At 37.1% G+C, this 20,829-nt stretch overlaps 1 protein-coding gene across 4 annotated transcripts in view; it reads left to right on the top strand.

The window, feature by feature from the left end:
- The window catches only part of ATP9B (ATPase phospholipid transporting 9B (putative)), a 314,205-nt gene that overhangs the window by 171,286 nt on the left and 122,090 nt on the right, over positions 1-20,829 (top strand). For all 4 annotated transcript variants that reach the window (XM_006128867.4, XM_075921103.1, XM_006128868.4 and 1 more), the window contains one exon: positions 4,430-4,506. In XM_006128867.4, the coding sequence (XP_006128929.1) occupies positions 4,430-4,506 (77 nt within the window). The remainder of the gene's footprint in view (positions 1-4,429; positions 4,507-20,829) is intronic.

A 20,829-nucleotide genomic window follows, 5' to 3' on the forward strand; every position in this document is an offset into this window, starting at 1 on the left:
TCTTAAGCATTATTAAGAGGATCTACAAAGTTTGGCTTGGGGAAAATCCACACAATTATTCCTATTGAAATTGCTCTTGAGTACATGCAGTACTTAATTTGTTCTAGGGCTAAGCCCCAGAACCTCTAGAGTTAGCAGTGGATACCCCCAGCATCTTTGGGTTTACTCTATCAATTATGAATGGAAAAAAAGGTTGTTTTATGCTTGGCACCTCTTTCATTAAAAATTAAGCACTGAGAGTGGCAGATTTTCCCCACACATTTATTACACACTAGTATGTAAGATGCCAATGTTATTTATTTGTTTGTTTATTACCTGCAAAGTGCTTGTCAAAATGCAAAAAAAGAAGACTTAACCTTTTTTTGAAGAACTGGCACACTAAAAAAGATGAGACCAAATGCAAAGAGATTTGTAGCTTTGCAGATACCATATAAAGTGTTTTTCCATTTGGAAAAACAACTATAAACACCATACCTTAAGATTTTTTTCTTGTGTTCAGAGTTGTATAAGCTTAGTTGATGATCTAATTAGCAGTAGAAACATATTCTGAAAGCTGCTCAACTAATACAGCTAAAATAGATGGTACTGGATTTAAAACCACAAAGGCGTAAGAAGCAAGAGAGGCCAGGGTTTATTCTACAGACCTATATCAGGATAATTATTAGGGTTGCCAGGTGTCTGGTTTTGAACCAGACAGTCCAGTATTTGAGCTTCCTGTCCAGGAAACAATTTGAGAAAATACTGGACATACAAATGTTCGGTATTTTCTAATTAAATTTTATTATTATCCTGTTATGACGTGACTTGTACGCAAGTATTCTTGCTCACTCACTAGGCTTATGCTATGTGCTGCTATGCCGATTCACTGCTTGGATACGAGTATCAGTGTGTAGTTGCGTACTGCCTGGCTGGTAGACATGCTCACACTGCGTGAGCGTATCTACCAGCCAGGCAGTACGCAACTACGCACTAGTGCTAAATATTTTCCTTTTATAAACGTACGATTCGGGACAGTGTTGTCCTTTGTCTAGCTTTCATCTTTCTCATATCTCGCAGTACTCTTTTAAGGTAAGATATATTTGATCATGGAAAAGTTTCAAAATTCCTTGAGGAAAAAAATTGATAAGTTTTTCAGAATGAAAGTTACATTCGCATTGCCGAAGGACTATTTACCAGTTCATGTAGTCAATAAATTTACCTCAGAAGCACTGAATGTGTACACAAGAGCCCTCAAATATCTAGAGAAGTGGTTTCCTTTTGAAAATTCACCATATCATGCTCTGAGTGCTTTGTGTTTGGCTAATCAAATCTCCTTCTTTTGATGAAGTAATTAAAATCTGGATGTTGTCACCATGGAAAAAAGAGCTGTCTCCAAATTCTCTTTGAGGGAGTCAGTGCCTTGGACATGATGTTCACTTTCCATGAGAGAACAACGTCTCTTGATAAGGGGAAATATTTTTTCAGCAAAGAACCTGCTGCTCCAATTTATTAAAACTGGTTCAATATTCTGTTTCAATTCCTGTGTCAAATGCCGGCGTGGAAAGAATTTTTAGTGTCTTGGGTAATCTATGGACCGATGAATGCAATAGATTGAGTGTTGGGTCAGTAAAAAGTCAACTTTGTGGGTTTTTAAAATATATATTTCACTTGTTTGGAAACAAAAGATGAGTTTTTGAAAAATAAAAAATTAATAAAAGCCGCACAATCTAATCTAAAATATACCATGTAATGTAGATTGTCATCAATAAACTTCCCATGTATGTGTATATATATATTTTGGTCAACAAATTTTTATCAAGTGTGTCTGGTATTTTTGTTGAAACCATCTGGCAACCCTAATAATTATAGCAGTCAGAGATGTGAAAATCCACACCCTTGAGTGACAGAGTTTTACTATTTAATCCTTGTGTGGACACTGCTATGTAAACAGGAGACTGGTCTCCACTGACGTAGTTACTACCTGTCTGGGAGATGGATTAACTGTAACAATAGGAGATGCTTTCCTATTAATGTAGCCATGTCTTCATTAAAGCGGTATAGCGGTGCAGCTGCAAGTGTAAATCAGAGCATAATTGTACCCACTAAATCCTTAAAACTGTGAATGATGCATAATAAGAAAATAACTTGACATTTTGGCTTCCAGTGCTACCACTTAGAAAAGATTTTTAATAGTACTTGTAAATTCAGTACTTTTGTATGGAAGTCATTGAATCTTGCAATGGCATGTTGAGTCTTCTACCAGAACAGAACCACTCTTCCAAGTTGTTCCAGCTAGACCTTTGTGACCATAGACAATAATGTGCTGGGAACACTGTCACGGAATGTGAGAGAGTCACTGGGTCCTGCACACCCATCTGCAGTAAGATGTGACTTAGCCAGCAAGTAGAATAGAAGGTTTATTTGTTGTCAGGGATACAGCGTAGTTGTTGTTAACACAGGAACCAGAAGCAGACAGCACAATCCAGGTTGGAGAGAAGGGGACCCAGAGCCAAAGCCCTGGACCCCCTCCCTGCATCCTCCGCCACCCTAGAGAACTCTCACACCCAGCAACTAGTCTCCCAGCCTGGAGGCAGCTCCGCCCCCTCCTTTGTTCTGTTTCCCAGGCAAAAGGAATCATCTGACTGAATCCTCCACCTAGCTCAGGTTACAAGACACACAATAGCAGCTCAGGCTATGTGCTAAGATGGGCCATCCTGGGCAGCGCCCCTCTTTTCCCCCCCCACCTGTGTGAGAGCCACACCCAACATTCCCATCCCTAGCTGGGCACCAGTGCAGTGCCCAAGGAAACTGAGGCATGTGCACACACGGGGTTACAACAGAACAGTACAGTACGTCACAGGCACATACCCAGGAAAGGGATTCTGTTATCATTACCTTCTAAGACTAGGAATTACAGAAGAATATTCTGTGTTTAAGCTTCTAAAGTGCTTTGGGATTCTACATTATGAAAAGTGACTATGCAGTTACTATTGCATATAAAAATGAACTTCTTTGTACATATATACAAGATGTCATTTTCACATCTATATCTATATAGCTTCAGTTTCTTAGTTCATGATTTATTAATGCTAGCCTATAAAGAATGTGTAGAAAACTGTTTTTGCAGGAATACTGAAATTCAAAGATCGTGTCTAATTTTGGGCCTTTTCATTTTGAGTTATTTACTGTAATGCTGATCTATATCTACCATAATTTAAAACTGGTAAGTTGTTTGCTGGTTATTTTTTCTTGCTTCTCAGACAGATTGTGTCTAGCATGATTAATTATTGTTAATTCTTTCTCTTGCCTTGATGACTCTAGAAATGTTTAGAGAGTATTTAAGTTTATAAGTGTCCTTGTTCTGCCATCATGTGCATCTAATATTAATGGCACATTCATCTCATGAATGAAGTAGATATAATGAATTAGTAAAAGATGGGAATATTGATCTGATTCTGGATTTTACTTCAAGGATAAGAGAGTAAGAGTTTAACTGCCATTTAAAATGTGAAAATAGATTCGAGAATTTTCTCATAACGCCAAATTTGGGGATTTTTTTCTTTTGATGTTTCTTTTTGGTTTTGAAGAAGATTTTAGATATTACACTTGCACACCAACATATGTGTAATATATATATTGTGTGTGTTTGTGTATATATAACATGTCTCTTGAGACATGTGATATACTTTAGTGTCTCAGATTATCTGATCTGGAGTGGCATTAACATATGACTAATCCCTTCTGCTGATGAATTTATAAATCTCCTTTACTCAAAGAAAAGAGTAAACATTTTTAGGTGGTCATTAGTAATTACTAGTAATCAATATGGATACAAGGTTTTTACCCACATCTTAATTTTCAGCTGTCTCTGCTTTTCCCCTTGCTTAATTCAAGCCACTCTTACCAGAGACCTTTTAACATGAATACATTCTTTTCAAATGTATGTCTTTCATGTTGCAAGCAGAGTCACATCTGCCTGAGTCTTTATAAAGTAGTGTGTGCTCAGATTTGTTCATGTTTTGTTTAAAAAGGTTTCAAGTTCAAATGTATTTTTAACCATTAAAGATTTAGTGTGTGTTTATGACTTTCACTGACATCAGTGAAAGAGAATAATCACTTTTGTGGATGTTCATGAAATGCTGTTACCACATCTGTGATGTCAGTGGAACGACATTTACCATTTAATCATCTGCTATAATTTACATAAACATTATACAGTAAATTTAGGCAGAGCTTGCCATATAGTCCGTGAAATATTGTTAGCTTTTTAATGCTTAGGCAGCTTTTGTTACAGTAGTTAAACAGAAAAAGGGCATGATACTGTTATATGTAGAAAGGCTTATACTTATATAATGTTTTTGTTTGTAAAAGTGGCTTTTTTATAAAATTGTAATTACTTGCAGGTTTTTAATTCTATTAGGTTATTATAACCATTTTCATTTTTTTCCAGGAACAGTAATAGGTGTTGTCATATACACCGGTAAAGAAACTCGAAGTGTAATGAACACATCCAATCCAAAGAACAAGGTAGGTTGGCATAACTAGAATTACAGCTTGCGTAACATGTTTTATTAACTTTTTAATATTTTTTTCTTTTCAAGATACTAAATTAGATAAATAAAACATTAGTTTACTAAATTTGTAAATAAACACTAGCTTGTAATGCAGCAAATTGAGCATAAGTGTTTGCTTAATTTTAAATTGATTTATGTTGCAAGTGAGTTCTTTCTGCTGCATGTCTAAATTATATATATTAATATATATTATCAATTGCTCTGTCTCATTTCAGAAATACTTCTTAAAATAGCCAGCTAAAAATGAAACTATAGTGGCCTCAAAAGCAATAGAGCATGAGTAACAAATGTCTGCAATGTAGTTTTAGACCATGATCCTAAAAATGCCTCCCTGTGCACCCTTCAGCTTGCATAGTCAGATCACTGATTCACTGGGTCTATGCGTGGAGGAAGGGATCCACCACATGGAAGTAGTTGTAGGATTAGGTTTTAGTTTGTGTACACTGCAATTCAGAAAAAAAATCAGAATTAATCTAACATTAGAAAGATATTGGTTAATTACACTTCGTAAGTTTTTGTGCATGACATAAGGTTCTCTCTCTCTCTCTCATATGAGATTGCCTCCAAAGATGTCAAGTGAATAAATTGAGTGTGTGCCTGGCTACATGACTCCTGTAACCTCAAGTGTGCGTTTATGGCATGATGTTTACTAGTTCTAGTCTACTGTGAAGTGTAGAAAAGGATACATTTCAATTGTTGAATGCCTGGCAATTAAAAAAAAAAACCTTAAAAGTATCTGGTTTTGAGAAACAAGAAAAGAAAGGCCAGCTCTTACAAATTGTTTCTAATACATCAAAGATTCAATCATTGATGAAGGCTATTTATGAGACTATCTTTGCAATCATACAAAAGTAGCGAATGTCTAAAATATTGCTTTAGACCTTGATCCTACAAATGCCTCTCTGTGCACCTACCCTTCAGCTTGCATAGAGCAAAGAGACTGAGTATTTTAGTTACAGGAATTATTTTACTTTATCATATGGGATACCCTCTTCTAAACCAAGCAACAAAATCACAATCTTCAATCATGGCTATTTTATTATTAAAGAAAAGAAAACATTAAATAAAACAACAGAAATGACTGAATGCAGATGATAAATTAGTGATTTCCATTACAGTTTCTTCTGTATGAGAGCATTTAGCAGAGATTACACCTTTTAAGTGTTTATAATTGGGCAAAATAAGCCTTAATTAAATCCTATGGAATTAAAGAAAATATTTAAATCAGATATTAAGGAGTGGTTTTGAGACCAGCAATCAACTACTATTAAGAACTTGAAACCCAGATAAGTCCCACTGTTTATCAATGTTTATATCCTGTCTTTGCTCCAGGAATATATACTCTAACCATGTGTTGATTAACAGGAGAAACTGTTAATATTTAAAATTACAAATGCATTTCAGTATTCCAAAAAAATCATAACAAGACTCTTACATCTAATTCCTTCATAGTGTCTTAGCTTTCTCTCATCAATTCATGATGAAGTTTAGGGGAGTTTTCTTAACATTGGTTGTTTCTTGAGCCTTTTCAGTTCCTAGTTGCTTATAGAAACTTACTTTTAGAGATAGGATGAGCTGTTGAATGCTTGCTCTTTAAACAGTATATGTGGGTGTGTTTACATTGAGAGAGAGAGGGGTGGTGTGTTCTCTCTTCTCCTTCCTGTTTTCATGAAATTATAGGAAAATACACCTCTTTCAGGCTTATTTAGTTTTAAAATTGGTTGCTGTCACTCTTTTGTTGGCTCAGTATCTTCATAGGCTTTCCTTAGATTCTACTTCACCGTATACATATATGCTTTGTCTAGAACTTGCAACTTCCAGTTGCTTTTATTCTTCTGATGGTAAAATCCTAGATACGCTTTTCAAATTTAAGTGTAGCTTTTATTATAAAACTGTCTAAATAAAAATATGTTCTTCAATTTTACTAGAGTCAAACAGGAAATAATAATTGGTTTTCAAGATGTCTTTATAGATAGTATTTTAGTTCTCAAAATATTTTTAAATTAAATAACTTATATAATTTATTTTGCCTCAGTAAACATTAGAAAAGGTTTTTAATAAATTTTGGAGAGATGATTCTTTAACTTTGTGAGGTGATTGGGTGAAGAGAGAGTTACTTGATTATTGCTAGAAATTAATTTTCTCATTAAGATAAACATTTTATACTTAAAAGGCATCTTACATGAATATTTAGTTTAGTATGTTTTGACTATTATATTTCAAGATGGTGCATGTAACATTTTACCATTTACACGGCAATGATATTAGGAAATTGTGTTAAGGACTTTACATTTAGTTAATGTATTTGGAAGCATGCATTTCACCAAGGCATTAATTATTTCAACGTTTTAGTAATAAAAAAAGGTTTTAAGTATTTCTGTCTCCACATGTTTTTCTTAGAGCTTTAAAGACATAAGCAGGGATTTTTCTTTGGAAAGAAGAAATTTTTTTTCTTTGTACCAGGCTACTTTTCTCATAAGTTTATTGCTTTGATAACATAAACAACATTCCTTCATGGTTCGGTGTTTTAAGGTTGCATGCGCAACCAAATTTTGGCATTTTAAAAAACTGAGTGCTGAATTCAAATATTTAAAATAGAAGTTTCTGTATTTTCTAGGGTTTTTTAATGAAAAAAATATTTTATAAGTATAATTGCATTAGTTGCCAACAGAAGCAGAGCTTTATTCGGTGGGGGGGGGAGGAAGAAGTGTGAGTTTGCTCTTTTTCCCATTTCTTCTCCTTTTCTTCTCTGTCAACCTTTCTGAAAAAATGGATTGTTTCCAGTTCAACATGTGCTGTTGCTGCTGCTTTCACATTGGTGGCATAGGCTGAGGCAAGAATTAAATGTCCACATTCACTTATTTTGACTCGTTTCCAAAAACAAAAAATTCTGATGGTGCAAGTGAGAGAAAAGAAATCACAATCTTCAGCAATTTACAACTCTGCTAAACCTGAATGGGATTTAGACTGAGAGCTTTCTCACTGCTGAATTTCAGTGGCCTGCTGTAAACAACTGGAGTTTGTAGAGCTTCTCAAAAAGTGAAAGAGTCTTTTATAACAGAAAATATCGGACAACCTAATATAATGTCAACTGCTAGCTCCTTTATATTAACTATTTGCCAGTGCTTTAACTAACAAGAAAGCTAGTGCTGCTTCCCATTGGCAATATAGTAGATTAGATGAAGTCTAATGTTCCATCAATAAGGAGGTATTTTATGTAATTAACTTGCAATTTGAAAGTAATTAAAATTATCAACATAAATCTTCATTGATGAAAGAATAGGGGCCATTGTTAATTTAAATAAGTTACTGTATAAATTGTACATTCTAGGAGTTAAAAAGACTGTATTTTTCTAGAAATAATTTGACTGTATGTATCATTGTTACTTAATATTAAGGGACTAATCCTATAGGTAAGACATAGACTGAGTAGCCAGCTCATTGCCACATACTCTGGGATGAATACTACGTGTCCCTTCCCACCATCACTACCTGCAGAATACAGAACATGGCAGCAAAGCAGTTATGGCTTATAAGGACAATATCTTCCAGCAAACCCACTCTACAAGTGAGTTTCATGCATCCACTGCTAACCTCGTTCCACCCTCAGGGCCAGACTGAGTGGGCGAGCTGGGCAGCTTCCCGGGGCGCCAACTGATGGGTGGCGCCTGATGGCAGCTGTAAGGGGCGCGCGGTGTCCCTTACAGCTTCCATCAGGTGCCGCGCACCCTATTCCCGCAGCGCCGGCCAGCAGCGCCCTTCCCCCCACAGCTGCGGGGCCCTGCATGGCCCAGTGTGCGCGCCAGCAGCGCTGGCAGGGCCGGGCTGGGCAGCGCATGCGCTGTGTGCCCGGGGGGCGGGGCCGTGCTGCGCGCCAGAGGCCCTGGCTGGCCCACGCATGCTCTGTGCACCCTGGGGGCAGGCCCCAAGCTGCACGCCAGCGGCTGTGGCTGGCTTGCACATGTGCTATGCTCCCTGAGGGCAGGCCTGTGCCCCGAGGGCAGGCCTATGCATGCACTGTGTGCCCAGGGCACCAAAAGGGCTCGGGCCGGCCCTGTCCACCCCGAATTTCTCTGTAAGCTGAAGAACAGAGAACACACCATTTTAGCATAGATGAAGTTCAGTTCTCTTCAGTCCCTGGGTCCTTTTACCTGCAAAGCAGAACCAAACCAGCTCTGTGAAGATACTGAAGGGTTGGTGTGAAGGTAGAAAAGAACAAGGCAACTTAATGCTTAAAAAAGTTTAATGCAGCAGTTCTTTAATACATACAGGACAGTAAATTCGAGAAGTGTCATTTATACTACACTTGCTGTAACACTGTTCATGTAGATACACCATGACTTAATGCTACAGTATTTTCTATCTTACAAAATCTGATTTATCCCTCAAAGTACAGCAGAACTTTTCTGAATATAAAATGTTGAAGAGCTAATGAAGTATGATGTCAGACAAACAGATGTGAGCTAAAGCTTTAAAGTTTTGTTCTCTGTTAATTTGCCCTTAAAAATCATATAAAATGATATAATCATTGATACATAGACAACTCAGATCTTTCATTTTATTTCAAGAGCTCTGTTATACTACTCTCAATGGAAATATAGCCTATGTATTGGCATGCCAGTGAGTACGCAAAATATAATTCACATTCTGGAATTCTCTAGTATTGTCCCTTAAAGTAGAATCTGAAGCACCCTTTACTACAGAATATACAGACATGCCTATTAGTGCTTATCTGTGATATAGTATTCTAGACCAGTGTTTCTTAACCAATGGTACAAGTACCCTTAGGGGGCTTGAGATAAGTCTGGGGGGTTGTCAAAACAAGTGAAATTTGGAGAAAACTGAACTTTTGTTTTAAGTTTTACAGTGCTTTATTATTTTTGTACTTTTTACACCCAAAAATTTCATCACCCACCTACCTACGATTAAGTTGTTTAAACAAATGTGTTGCAATGGTAGAAAAAAAATGTGTGTCTGAAAACTGGGGGTACCTATAATTTTTTTTAAGAGGTACTTATAAAAAAAAAAGTTGAGAAACACTGTTCTAGACAGATCTGCATTGAAAATGAGTGTGGAGATTAAAAAGTAGGCAAGTCTTCCATTATATGTGATTCAGTTGCAGAAAATTTCTAGAATAATATTTAACACATAAATACAGATTTACACCTTTAATGAAAAGTACAAACATTAGGTCATACATCTGTCTAATAAATTACATTAGTAAAAGCTGTCTACTCAGTGGGGTAATGTACTCTACAGGAAGTGTGATTTCTCAAGCACACTGGCATTTTGAGCATTAACTGGCTTTTGTAGACCCTTCCCAACACACTAAAATTTCCTTAGTGTTGTGTAGGCTTACCAGGAGTTTGGTGCTGCGGGGATTGATCTCCCAGGGGTCAATTTAGCTGATTGTGTTCCTGTGGATTCTAGTACTTGACGGGAGTGAGAAGAGTAAGGGGAGGCACTATGGTACTCAAACCCAGGTATGTCGACTTCAGCTACACTGTTCACATAGCTGGAGTTAAGTACCTTAGTTCTACTTCGCTCCCTATTGTAGACATGGACTTAGTATGTTTTAATGTACTTTTTTTCCTAATAGCACTACATTAAAGTGCATTAACAGAAGCTACATGGGCCAAATAATACCTATCATGTTAGCATGTTTTAGATATCACACACCATGTAGAAGACATTACTCCACTGTGTAGACAAGCTCACTTACACAGAAAGGAAAACTGAGTCAGACAAGTTAAATGCTTATTCAAGACTATACAGTCACCTCAGGAATTCCGGACTGAGTCCAATGGTGGTTCTCAGACCAGTAAGCCATGCTGCTTCTCAAAGCAAAGTGAGATAAACAAAGTTCTGGGCAGTACCCAGAAAGATCATACAGGGTTCTTGCACAAGAAGTCTTTTGCGGAAGAGTTCTTACACAAAAGCTTCTTGCGCAAAAGCACATCCACACCTCAAAGTGCATCGCTTTTGTGCAAGAGTGTCCACACTATATGGATGCTCTTGTGCAAGAAAGCTCTCATTGCCATTCACAGAATGGCCATCAGAGCACCTGTGCTTTTTTGGATAGGCTCTTTTTTCACAAGAAACCCCTGAGGAGCGTCCACACATGCCTTTTTGCACAAGAGCTGTAGCGCAAAAACTAGTTATGCCTCGTAGTAGGAGGTTTACCTACACCGCAAAAAGCCCTCTTGTTCTGTCGATTGTAGATTTTCTTGTGCAAAAATGCGCTTGAGTTGTGGACGCTGTGCGGGTTTTTGTGCAAAAACTTTGTAGTGTAGACATAGCCAAAATGATTTCTTTATTGGTGCTTGTGTTTTCAACTATGGAAAGAAAGCTAAAGTTTGAGTGGTTCTGTGTACACAGGTTTCTTTTATTTCAAAACAATGCAAGTAGCTCTTAATCTTAGCAATAGTCTTTCAAATGGGAATAGATAAAAACCCTCAATTATAATGAGCTAAAACTTCAGTTATAGACTGTTTCTTATAACCTAAACCTATAGTTACCAGGAAGATACTTAATTATTTCAAGAAAAGAAAAAAATTCTTAGAAGAGGTTTAAAAATCAATTGTGACAAGTTGCCATTTTCATGCCATTCATAATAATAAGTTACTCAGAGTAGAAACATCAGGAATGAAATGACAATACAAATTGCTTGAAGCAGTTATTGCAATCCCTTGGGTATATTGATTTGTGTTTCTAATAAAGAGATGCTTTTAAATGTCTCACTGACAGAGACAGGTAATATGTGCCATTATGTGGATTAAAATGGTCCTATATTTGAATCTCAGTAACAGCATTTTTAAATAATAGTTCAAAATTGAATCAATGTATAAGTATTTTCTGTATTTTCCATTTGATATCAAATTACGACATTTGGGGAGAACCTTTTTGGTAGTCAAATTTTCAGAATTTTTAAATAAATATGGAGTGTTTATATTGCTTAAAATGATTTAAAAAGATAGGGTAACATATAAACAAAACACTGTTCCTGTTACCTTGAGGGTTTATTATTGAACAGTGTAACATTTTTTGATTAAATAAACACTTATTTAAAATTTTTCATGTTTAAATGTAATAAAAGACACTTCTTTAATGAAGTGGATAATTGGAGTAAATCCACACGAATGTGTCTTCAGAAATTTTTTTGGAGTATCTACAATACAAAAATCGTTCCGTATCTTGATCAACAAAGGATTAAATAGAACAAACAACCTACAATAAAGTAATTCAGTGATATGTAGAGGAGCTGCAGTATGGTTTTTAAGGATTATGACAATACGTGCACCGCCTTCGCTTGCATAATCAACAAACTCAGATATTACAGCTGCTTACAATTAAAAGTTTTGTTCTTTCATGTGAAATGTGAACATGAATAGACTTATAATTTCAGGCAGCAGTAAAGAGGCAAAGTGTCAAATGTTGAAAAAACAATTGTAATGATCACATCTGAGATATATTTCTTTATCATAGTATTGTAAATAATACATAAACTAGTGAACTTAGTGACACTTCAGATTGTGTTTTAAATAAACATTTAATTTAGAAATGATAATACAGGTTTTTTATATAAAAATGTACCCGTTGTTTTTCTAAATATTTGTGCATTTGAGTATAATTACAATAGGTAATTGTGTGAGTAATGTAGGTCAATATTCAGCCATGTCAGTGGTCTCCAGCCTTTTTAAGCACAAGATCGCTTTTTGAATTTAAATGCAATCCAGGATCTACCTGAAACCCAAATAACCTTGCCCTGCCTCTTTGATGCCTCTTCTCCGAGGCCCTGCCTCTGTTCACTCAGTCTTCCCTCCCTCTCCTATCCCTCCTCCTTTTCACCAGGCAGGGGCAGAGGGTTGGGGTGTAGGCTCTGGTCTTGGGCTAAGGGATTTGGAGTGTGAGGGGGGGCTCTGAGCTGAGCCTGGGGCAGGGAGTTGGGGTTCAGGAAGGAGTGCAGGGTACAAGCTCTGTAAGGATGTTTGGGTCTGGGGGCTCAGGGCTAGGGCAGGGGCTTAAGGTGTGTGGGGGGGGTACATAACTGGGGAAGGGGTTCGGAGCTGGCTCCAGCTGGACACTGCTTACCTCAGGTGGCTCCTTGGTGGTGGTACTGTGAGGCAAAGGCAGGCTCACCCGTACCCTGGCACTGCACCACTCTCCAAAGCAGCCAGCAAACTCCCTCCATCCCAAGCCCTGTTGTGCCCCAGTTCTATTCTGTAGAGATAGAATACAGGGTGGGAGAGGGGCACCCTGACATCAGTGCCCCCTCCTCTCCCTTTCCGCCTCTGTACCTGAAACAGGAGGCTTGGGGGAGCAGCTCCAAACAAAGGGCAGGAGATGTGCAACAGTGCGGGGAAAGGGCAGCTGAAGTGCTGCACTTGACAGCCTCTTGGCCAAACCAGTCAGGATCACCTGTCAGAGGCTCCAAGATCAACCAGTAGATCCCGATCTGCTGGTTGGTGACCACTGAGCTATGTAATGTAGAAATAAAACCTTCTTCACAGGTGCTTAACTTTACTGGTATTGTTGGAGGGGATTTGAATAAATTATACAAAGTGGATATGAAAAGAAGGGAGTCTGAGCAGTTTCTGTGGGAGGAGGGTATATACTCTGTTGCAATTTAATTTAAATAGAAGTGTAAATCTTCATAGGATTGGACCTTAGGATGCATCTTTCTCCTACTGTAGAGCCACAGTGCAGCCAAACTTGCGTATTCTTGTATGATCCGGCACCTCTTTATACCCTGGTTGAGGCTACCTTTGTTGCTGATAGCAGGGCAGAGGCTGCTTCCTCTGCCTCCTGCCCTGTGGAAGTGGTACAAGACACTCACCTATATTATCATGTAGTGTAGGGTACTTCCTGCTAGGAGCTGCGGAAACCTGGAAAGTAGACAAGGTAGATGGAGTAGGGATGTAATAGTGTAGTTGATTAACCAATAAGCAAAACCTTATAGGTTAATGCTATAGACTACACGCATTTTCCCTCCTTGCCAGTAAATTTTTTAGCAGGCTGGCCAGCAGCACGACTCAGTCCTGGCTCGCACTGGATCCGGGAGCTCAGCCCCCATTTCCCCTCTGGACAGGGGCTGCTGTCAACCTGCTAGTTTTTAAACTGTCTCCTCTTGCGAACCAGCTCCCACCTGGATCCCTCACTGCTGCCTCTGATACAGAGTGCACTGGCTGCTAGCCCCACCCCTGGGGCTATAAAATAGTTGAGTAACCAATAAGAATTCATGAGGTTAATCGACAATTTAACATCCATAAGATGGAGTCTGACAAAATCACAGTCTGCCTTCTGATCTGTATTGCTCCATGCTTTGGAGCTGATAGCAAAGCACAATTGAGACTGTAAGGACCAAGCATCAGTTTAATTATGGTTTTCTTTTGTGTATCTTCTAAATATTCCAACAATGTTCAGGGGCAGATTTTTTAAATTGTTTTGAGTCTTTAATGCTATAACTAGTATCCCTTTCAAATATTAAACTGTTGTTCAGAAGTTGTCCAGATATACTAAAAGAAAGACAGGAGACACTTGATCTTGTTTTCATTAGGCTGCAACTTTACTACTAGATATCTGGGACTATCTGGCAGAGAAGTGTCCAATTCAAGTAACTTCATGACCATTCAATATCTACCTTAGGGGCTTTGCTGCCCTTCCCCCCCCCCCCCATCTTTTCCTGTCTAGGTTCCCCTGTCAATCCACTGCTGGTAACTTACCCTGGAACGAGACGTATGGTGTCTGTAAAAAGGGAGGGGCTCCCTATTGTATCTGGGAAGCCTAGAACCACCCACTCACATTCTGCTCCTTCAACAATCATAAAGTCCTTTTCCAAGCCATTTATCTAATCACTATAGCCCTTCCCTGTGGAGCATCTGTACTGAACATCTGCCTCTCACAAAATGGGTTGTGACATAATAGCCTAACTCGCCTTCCTGAACCCACTGTGGAGAAAGCAATAAAACCCCACTCCACCTTGGCCAATTTGGTGGTGATGGAAAATTCCTTCCCAGTCTCTAGAAAGGAGCAGCAAGCATTCCCACCGCAGTTCCTGATCAAAACTGGTATTTTACCACCTCAAGGGGAAGGCAGATGGGCGTCACTTTACCTGGTCTGGGGTAAAGGGGTTTCTTCCAGGATGCCTGCCTCTTTTTTGGACTTCCCCAGACCTTCCACTCCTGGAGATGAGTCAGCATCACCATACTGACCCACTCCGCCTTTTGCTGCAACTTCTGAGTCTTGTTCTCCCTCCTGGCCATAAGGCATTAATTCTTCTTCTCCATGCAAGTCAGGCAACAGATAAGCAAACCCGCACACCCTCATTAAAATTCATTCTCAGAGATGCTTTTGGACATGCGGTTTGTTTTATATGTAGTTGTCTAATTAAATCTGTCATTGTATTCTTAATTTTCAATTCAAAGAGCCTTAACGTTATATTTTTTTATAAGAGTGACTCAGATGCAAACTCAAGCATACCTACAGTTGTTCTGATACATAGCATGGCATGTGATATTAGAAATTGTCCAACCATGTTCATAATTTTTTTTCTTGCAGAGCTGTTGAAATATGTGGCTAATGCATGCAATTTTCTGTAATAACGTGGATAATAGTGAATATCATAAACAACTTAGTATTAGCATAGAATTACATTATATTATCTACTTTCCTACTGAATGAGTTAATCATATTGCTGTTATATTTAATACTTTAAATATTATCATAAATGCTATTGAATTTGCCATTTGTTTAATACACTTTTCTGTTGATGAATACATATATCTCACAATACATCATTCTGATGAAGCTCTGATTATAATCTGAAGATTACTGTATTACAATTTATAACACATTTTATGAGATTTTTCCAGAAACTGGGAAATAGATATAAAGTTGATATTTCTATACTAAAATAGAATGCCTAATAATCCTTTTTCTAAAAGTATCTCAACATATTTTCCAGAGACACATGAAACACCTGTATTACATTAAATAATTTATTACATATGAACATAACATAAGAATGGCCATACTGGGTCAGACCGACAGTGGCTAATTCCTGATGCTCCAGAGGTTTTGAATAGAAACAGGTAATCATCAAGTGATCCCTCTCCTGTCACCCATTTCCAGCCCCTGACAACAGAAGCTAGGGACACCATTCCTTCTTAGTTAAAGTGGAACTCAGTGTGGATGCCACAATCTTTACTGTGGCTATATTGGAACCATTGGCTTTTGCATTTGTACAAACGTTAGATTATCCTTTCATGACATTATGAAAAATACTTAAGTATCAAATTCCTTAAAATCTCACCTGTAGTTATTTATTGGCATTATTTTAGATAAGAGTTTCTAGTTTAAATTGATTATTGATTGTGTGGATAGTATTGATGCTATCATAATCCCGTAGTGCTGTTCTCTTCTAGACCTGAGGGAGGAAGTTGAAGATAAACAAAATGTAATTGAGTGTAACCCGAGCAACACTGGATAAAATTTCTAGTACTGTATATTTGCAATGAAAAATAATAGGAATAGTTGATTTCACCTAGAAAGATGGTGCTTAAGGAAAGGCAGGTTTAATTAGAGAAGGATGAGAAAATAGGAGATTCTGAAAGAGACTTCTGGGCATCCCCCAGCTTCCATCTCTGCCCTGTCCCCCGCAGGCTCTGCGCTGAGTCCTGCAGCCAGCCCCATTCCCACCTTTCCCTCACCTCTGCATGGGCTATTTTGGGCTCATAAATCCTAAGGACACTCTTGCTTGAGGCTGCAGGTGAGCTTTGTTTGTATGTGTGCTTGTTCCTAAGTTAGATGTTTGTAACTCGGTGAATGCCTGTATTTTCGTTTTCCTTCACACATGATTATTTAGCATCAGTTCTGCAAACTTCTGTTTTCACAATGTGAATCTACTTTTTTTGCTTACGTGAGAGTGAGAATATAAAAATGGCCATACTGGGTCATACCAATGGTCCATCTAGCCCAGTATCCTGTCTGCCGACAGTGGCCAATAAAGAGTGGGATGACAAAGAAAGGGAAAGCATTATCTTACAGTTGTACTTTGAAAAACTGAACATACTTGAGTCTTATTTCTTATTACTGTACAGTATTGTTGGTGGAATGACACATGCAGTAATATAGAATAGTAATAACCATAGATGCACTCAATTTTTGTGTGTTACTATCAGATTAGTCCCTCTTAATATTATAAACAATGAACAGAAAATATGGAAATTCAAATAAAGCTGTAAAAAAGTGTAAGAAATATAAATTTAACATAATTATGTAAGATGTATATACTTATTCAAGCATGCCATTTTTGTATGTTACATCTTATGCTACAAGTCATTCAAGCAACAATTTACTTCACTTAAAGTTCACACTTTGTTGTTTTATTACAATTATAAATATTGTTTCATTGCCTAAGGATGTAGACGTGGTCTGAAAGAAACACAAGACAGAGAAGAGAATTTTCTTAATGGATCAATTTAATATGTTTTTAATTCCGAACAATATAAAGAAAAATGATTTCTTGCAAGGTTTAATTTCAGTCTAAAATGATATATTTGTTGCATCCTTTAGATAAATGTAGATATGGTAACATTAACAATATTATACTGCAATGATTGTGTTCATTCTATCTCATTGGCAGTCAAATCAGCTTACTATGGAATACAATTCCAGCCTAAAAAATCTGATTGAATTGTGCTCTTCACAATGCTTTAATCAGTAATCAATGCAATTTGGATAGATATTTCTTAAACCTTGGCTTTCTGAATAAAGTTGGACCTGTCAATGCTAAAGGTCACTTATAGATGTTAATTAACCAAGAGGGAAATTAACAAACTAAGATTGTTTGTTTATTTTGCCTGACATTCTACAATATTGTCATTGTTACCAATCTATGGTGTAGGGGAAAAATGTTTTAAAAACACACTTATTTTAAAAACTATTCTTATTTTGGCTCTTCTCGTGTGTGAAGATAAAACTGTTTCTGGTGAGAACCCAAACCTGTTGTCATTTACACCAAAAAGAGAAGAATTGGGCTTTTAATGGCAAAAAAGATAAACTGTGGATTGGAAAGGCAAAAGAGTATATGGAATAGCAATTGTGTAGTGAGGTTTAAACAATTCAAATAACTCAAGTTATACGCCAGCAATGGACAACCAAAAATTGGGAATGGGTTTGCATGAGTGCCCATCCTTCACTTCAGTGGGCTTCAGCAACTCACAGTCCATTGGGGTTCCATCTGCAGCACTGCAGCCCCTTGTCTGTCCTGCTCTCATGCAGTGGGGCACCAGAGCCCTGCACTTCTTACTCCTCCCACTTCATTCCATCACTTTCGGAGCACCATGAATTACCTGATCTACATTCCATTCTCACTCCTCCCCTTTCCTCCCAGAGCTTGATCAGCCGCAAACAGCTGATTTGTGGCATTCCAGCTCTGGGAGGGAGGAGGAATGGGGACAGAGCATGAATTAATATAAGTAGTTTAAATGGATGTAGTTTTAATGCTAGTGTTCATAAAGAAAGTGAGCTACATTGGCAAGAATTTAAAAGATGTGTGGCACCCTATAGATTTATAGTACTTGGCTTAGTTTGTTTCCTCCGTTCCTAAGAGACCTTAACCATGTGTTTAACTTGAAGCATATGAATACTCACATTGCTGGAGCAAGGCCACAAGGATTATTTTACTACCTGCACCTTATTGTCTTCCTTCCAGAAGGGGGGGTAGAGGAAGGGAAAAAAAAGAAAGAAAGAGGAGAGAGAAATTTGATTCCTCCATTTCAAACAAACCACAGTCTTGTTTCTTTGGAAATTCTCTGACTTTTCCCTGGGATGCAAAAGCATTTTATGGCATTTATACATCTCAGGGGCCAGATTCTGACATTGAATAGCACTGTGCTTCACAAGTAGTTCTGTTGACTTCAATGAGGCTACTCATCAAATAAGGTGTTATTCAGTGTGATTACAGGTATCAAAATTTGGCTCTATGTATTTTTCTATGGAAGGTCCACATGACTGATCAGTCCACATTGTTTTCTAGGTTATCACTCTTGAAGTAGGCCCTGCTAGTCTCTAAATTGCTTGGATGAAATCCTGATTCCAGTGAAGTCAATGAGAAAACTTTCCAATTGTTGCTTTAGTGAGGCAAAAATGTCACCCCTTAAGTATAAAATTCCTATGAATTTCAGGGCATACCAGGGTGTACCAGCTCAAAAGAATGTAGCAGGCTGGAGGTTGGTGCTATATCCTGCACAATATGGAAATCTGTCAAACTCAGAGTCATAAATGTATTTGTTTCTCCAAGATTATTAGGTGGGATTCTATTACTATTATCCACTCATTTTGGAGATTGATGCTTTTTAAAAAATAAACAGCAAAAAGAGTGAAGGCAGAATTGAGTTGTGATAACACTGAGTTATGCACTGATTAATACCAGATAAAGACTTGATCCAGTATGCTTTAGGGGAGATAAACATTTGAGTCTGGCAACTTTGTAGTGTCCCTTTTCAAAAGCATAATTGTACAAAATGCAGCCTAACAAGCTTTGCTCAGGGGAAGAGAGAGTGTAGAAGTAGAATAGCAAGTTTGTTGTAGGTTAAGCCCAAGAGTGCACAGATTCTTACCAATATGTGAACTAAAGAGAAAAATACATTTTTGGTTGAATTTATATTGTAATGAGGGTAAAATCTGTCCATGATCTTTCAAACAGTGATCAGAATTCCATTTAGGTGCATATTTAAACATTTAATATTTAGTCTGACCCTTTACCATAAAACAATACAAAAGATTTTGGCCCATTATTAAACTGCTTATTCTATGTAGCATGCCAGATGATGTACAATGTAACCTAAGAATGGAAAGGTCTTTAATAATCGGTTAATAACAAGGAGTTAACCTTAAATATTTTGGAATTGATGGTTACACTGCTAGTTAATAAGAGGATTACATTACTGTGAAATTCTCCTTGATATTTTGTGTCTAGATTGAAGTTTTGTTCAGTTTAAGTTTCCAATATATTTTCAAAATAAATTTTGTGAGTGCATTCCACTTTTTCTTGCCTCTCCAACTAAAGATATGTGCACAGTTTTCTAGAACCAAAACAGATCTAATTACTATACCTTAAAAACTGAAATAATGATTGAGTAAAGAGACAAGCGTATCAGCAGAGAAATCCGTATAACAATTTTTGGAATAGTAATCTAAAGAATCAATAAAAAGTGAGCTTATAATAGTATAAGAATTTGGCTGCCTTGAGAGCTATTGTGGAAGTGACAAGAAGATGAGGAAGACAGTATATACTACAAAGTATTGTAAAAGCTTAAAATAGTCTTTTTAGAACTAGTTCATTTAAATTCCAGTCATTATAGAGCCATTTGCTTATCATTGTCATACCTATGTTGAGAGTAAACTAAAGAAATACTTGCAGTATTTCATTGTATAAAATTAATCTGATGACCAATTCAGTTTAGTTTTTGTTACATAGCTATGTCTTAGGAACAACAGACTATATTGTCAAGCTTTATAATTGTTTCACAAAATCATATTGATGCATTTCTAATCTGAAATACTAGTTTGTTAGAAACTATTTTAATATAGACCTATTAATATAATCCATTAATATTATGCTAGACATTTGATTGTGTTAGTCTCCCTAGAATTGGATGATTAAGTGTATTTCATAAAAATATCTGTTTATACATTTTGCTTCCAGATAGACAAGCCATCAAAATTCCCATATTTAAATGAAAATGGTTTGTGTTAAATTTGTACCAAAAATATACAGTATACATTATGTTTAATGAACCTTTAGGATCATGTCTTGTGTCATGTGGTGCTTCATACAATAGAACCTCAACATTACAAATACTTTGGGAATTGAGGCATTCATAACTCTGAGCAAAAGATTATGGTGGTTCTTTCAAAAGTTTACAACTGAACATTGACTTAATACAACTTTGAAACTCTGCTGCTTTGAAACATTTTAATTTTAATGAAAGATGCATAGAAACAGATTCCTTATCTTGTTAACATTTTTTAAAACTTTCCCTTTATTTTTTTAGTAGTTTACACTTAATGTAGTACTGTACTTTATTTGCTTTTTTCCCTCTGTGGTCTTTGCTGCTGTCTAATTGCATAGTTCCTGTCCCAAATGACATGTATGGTTAACTGGTCAGTTTGTAGTTCTAGTGGTCATAGCTCCGAGGTTCTACTCCATTTCCAAAGCACTGCTGCTATGCATATATATTTAAATAACAGATGGTGCTCAGTTACATGGAAA

The sequence above is a fragment of the Pelodiscus sinensis genome, chromosome 2, assembly GCF_049634645.1.
Source record: "Pelodiscus sinensis isolate JC-2024 chromosome 2, ASM4963464v1, whole genome shotgun sequence".
NCBI lineage: Eukaryota > Metazoa > Chordata > Testudines > Trionychidae > Pelodiscus > Pelodiscus sinensis.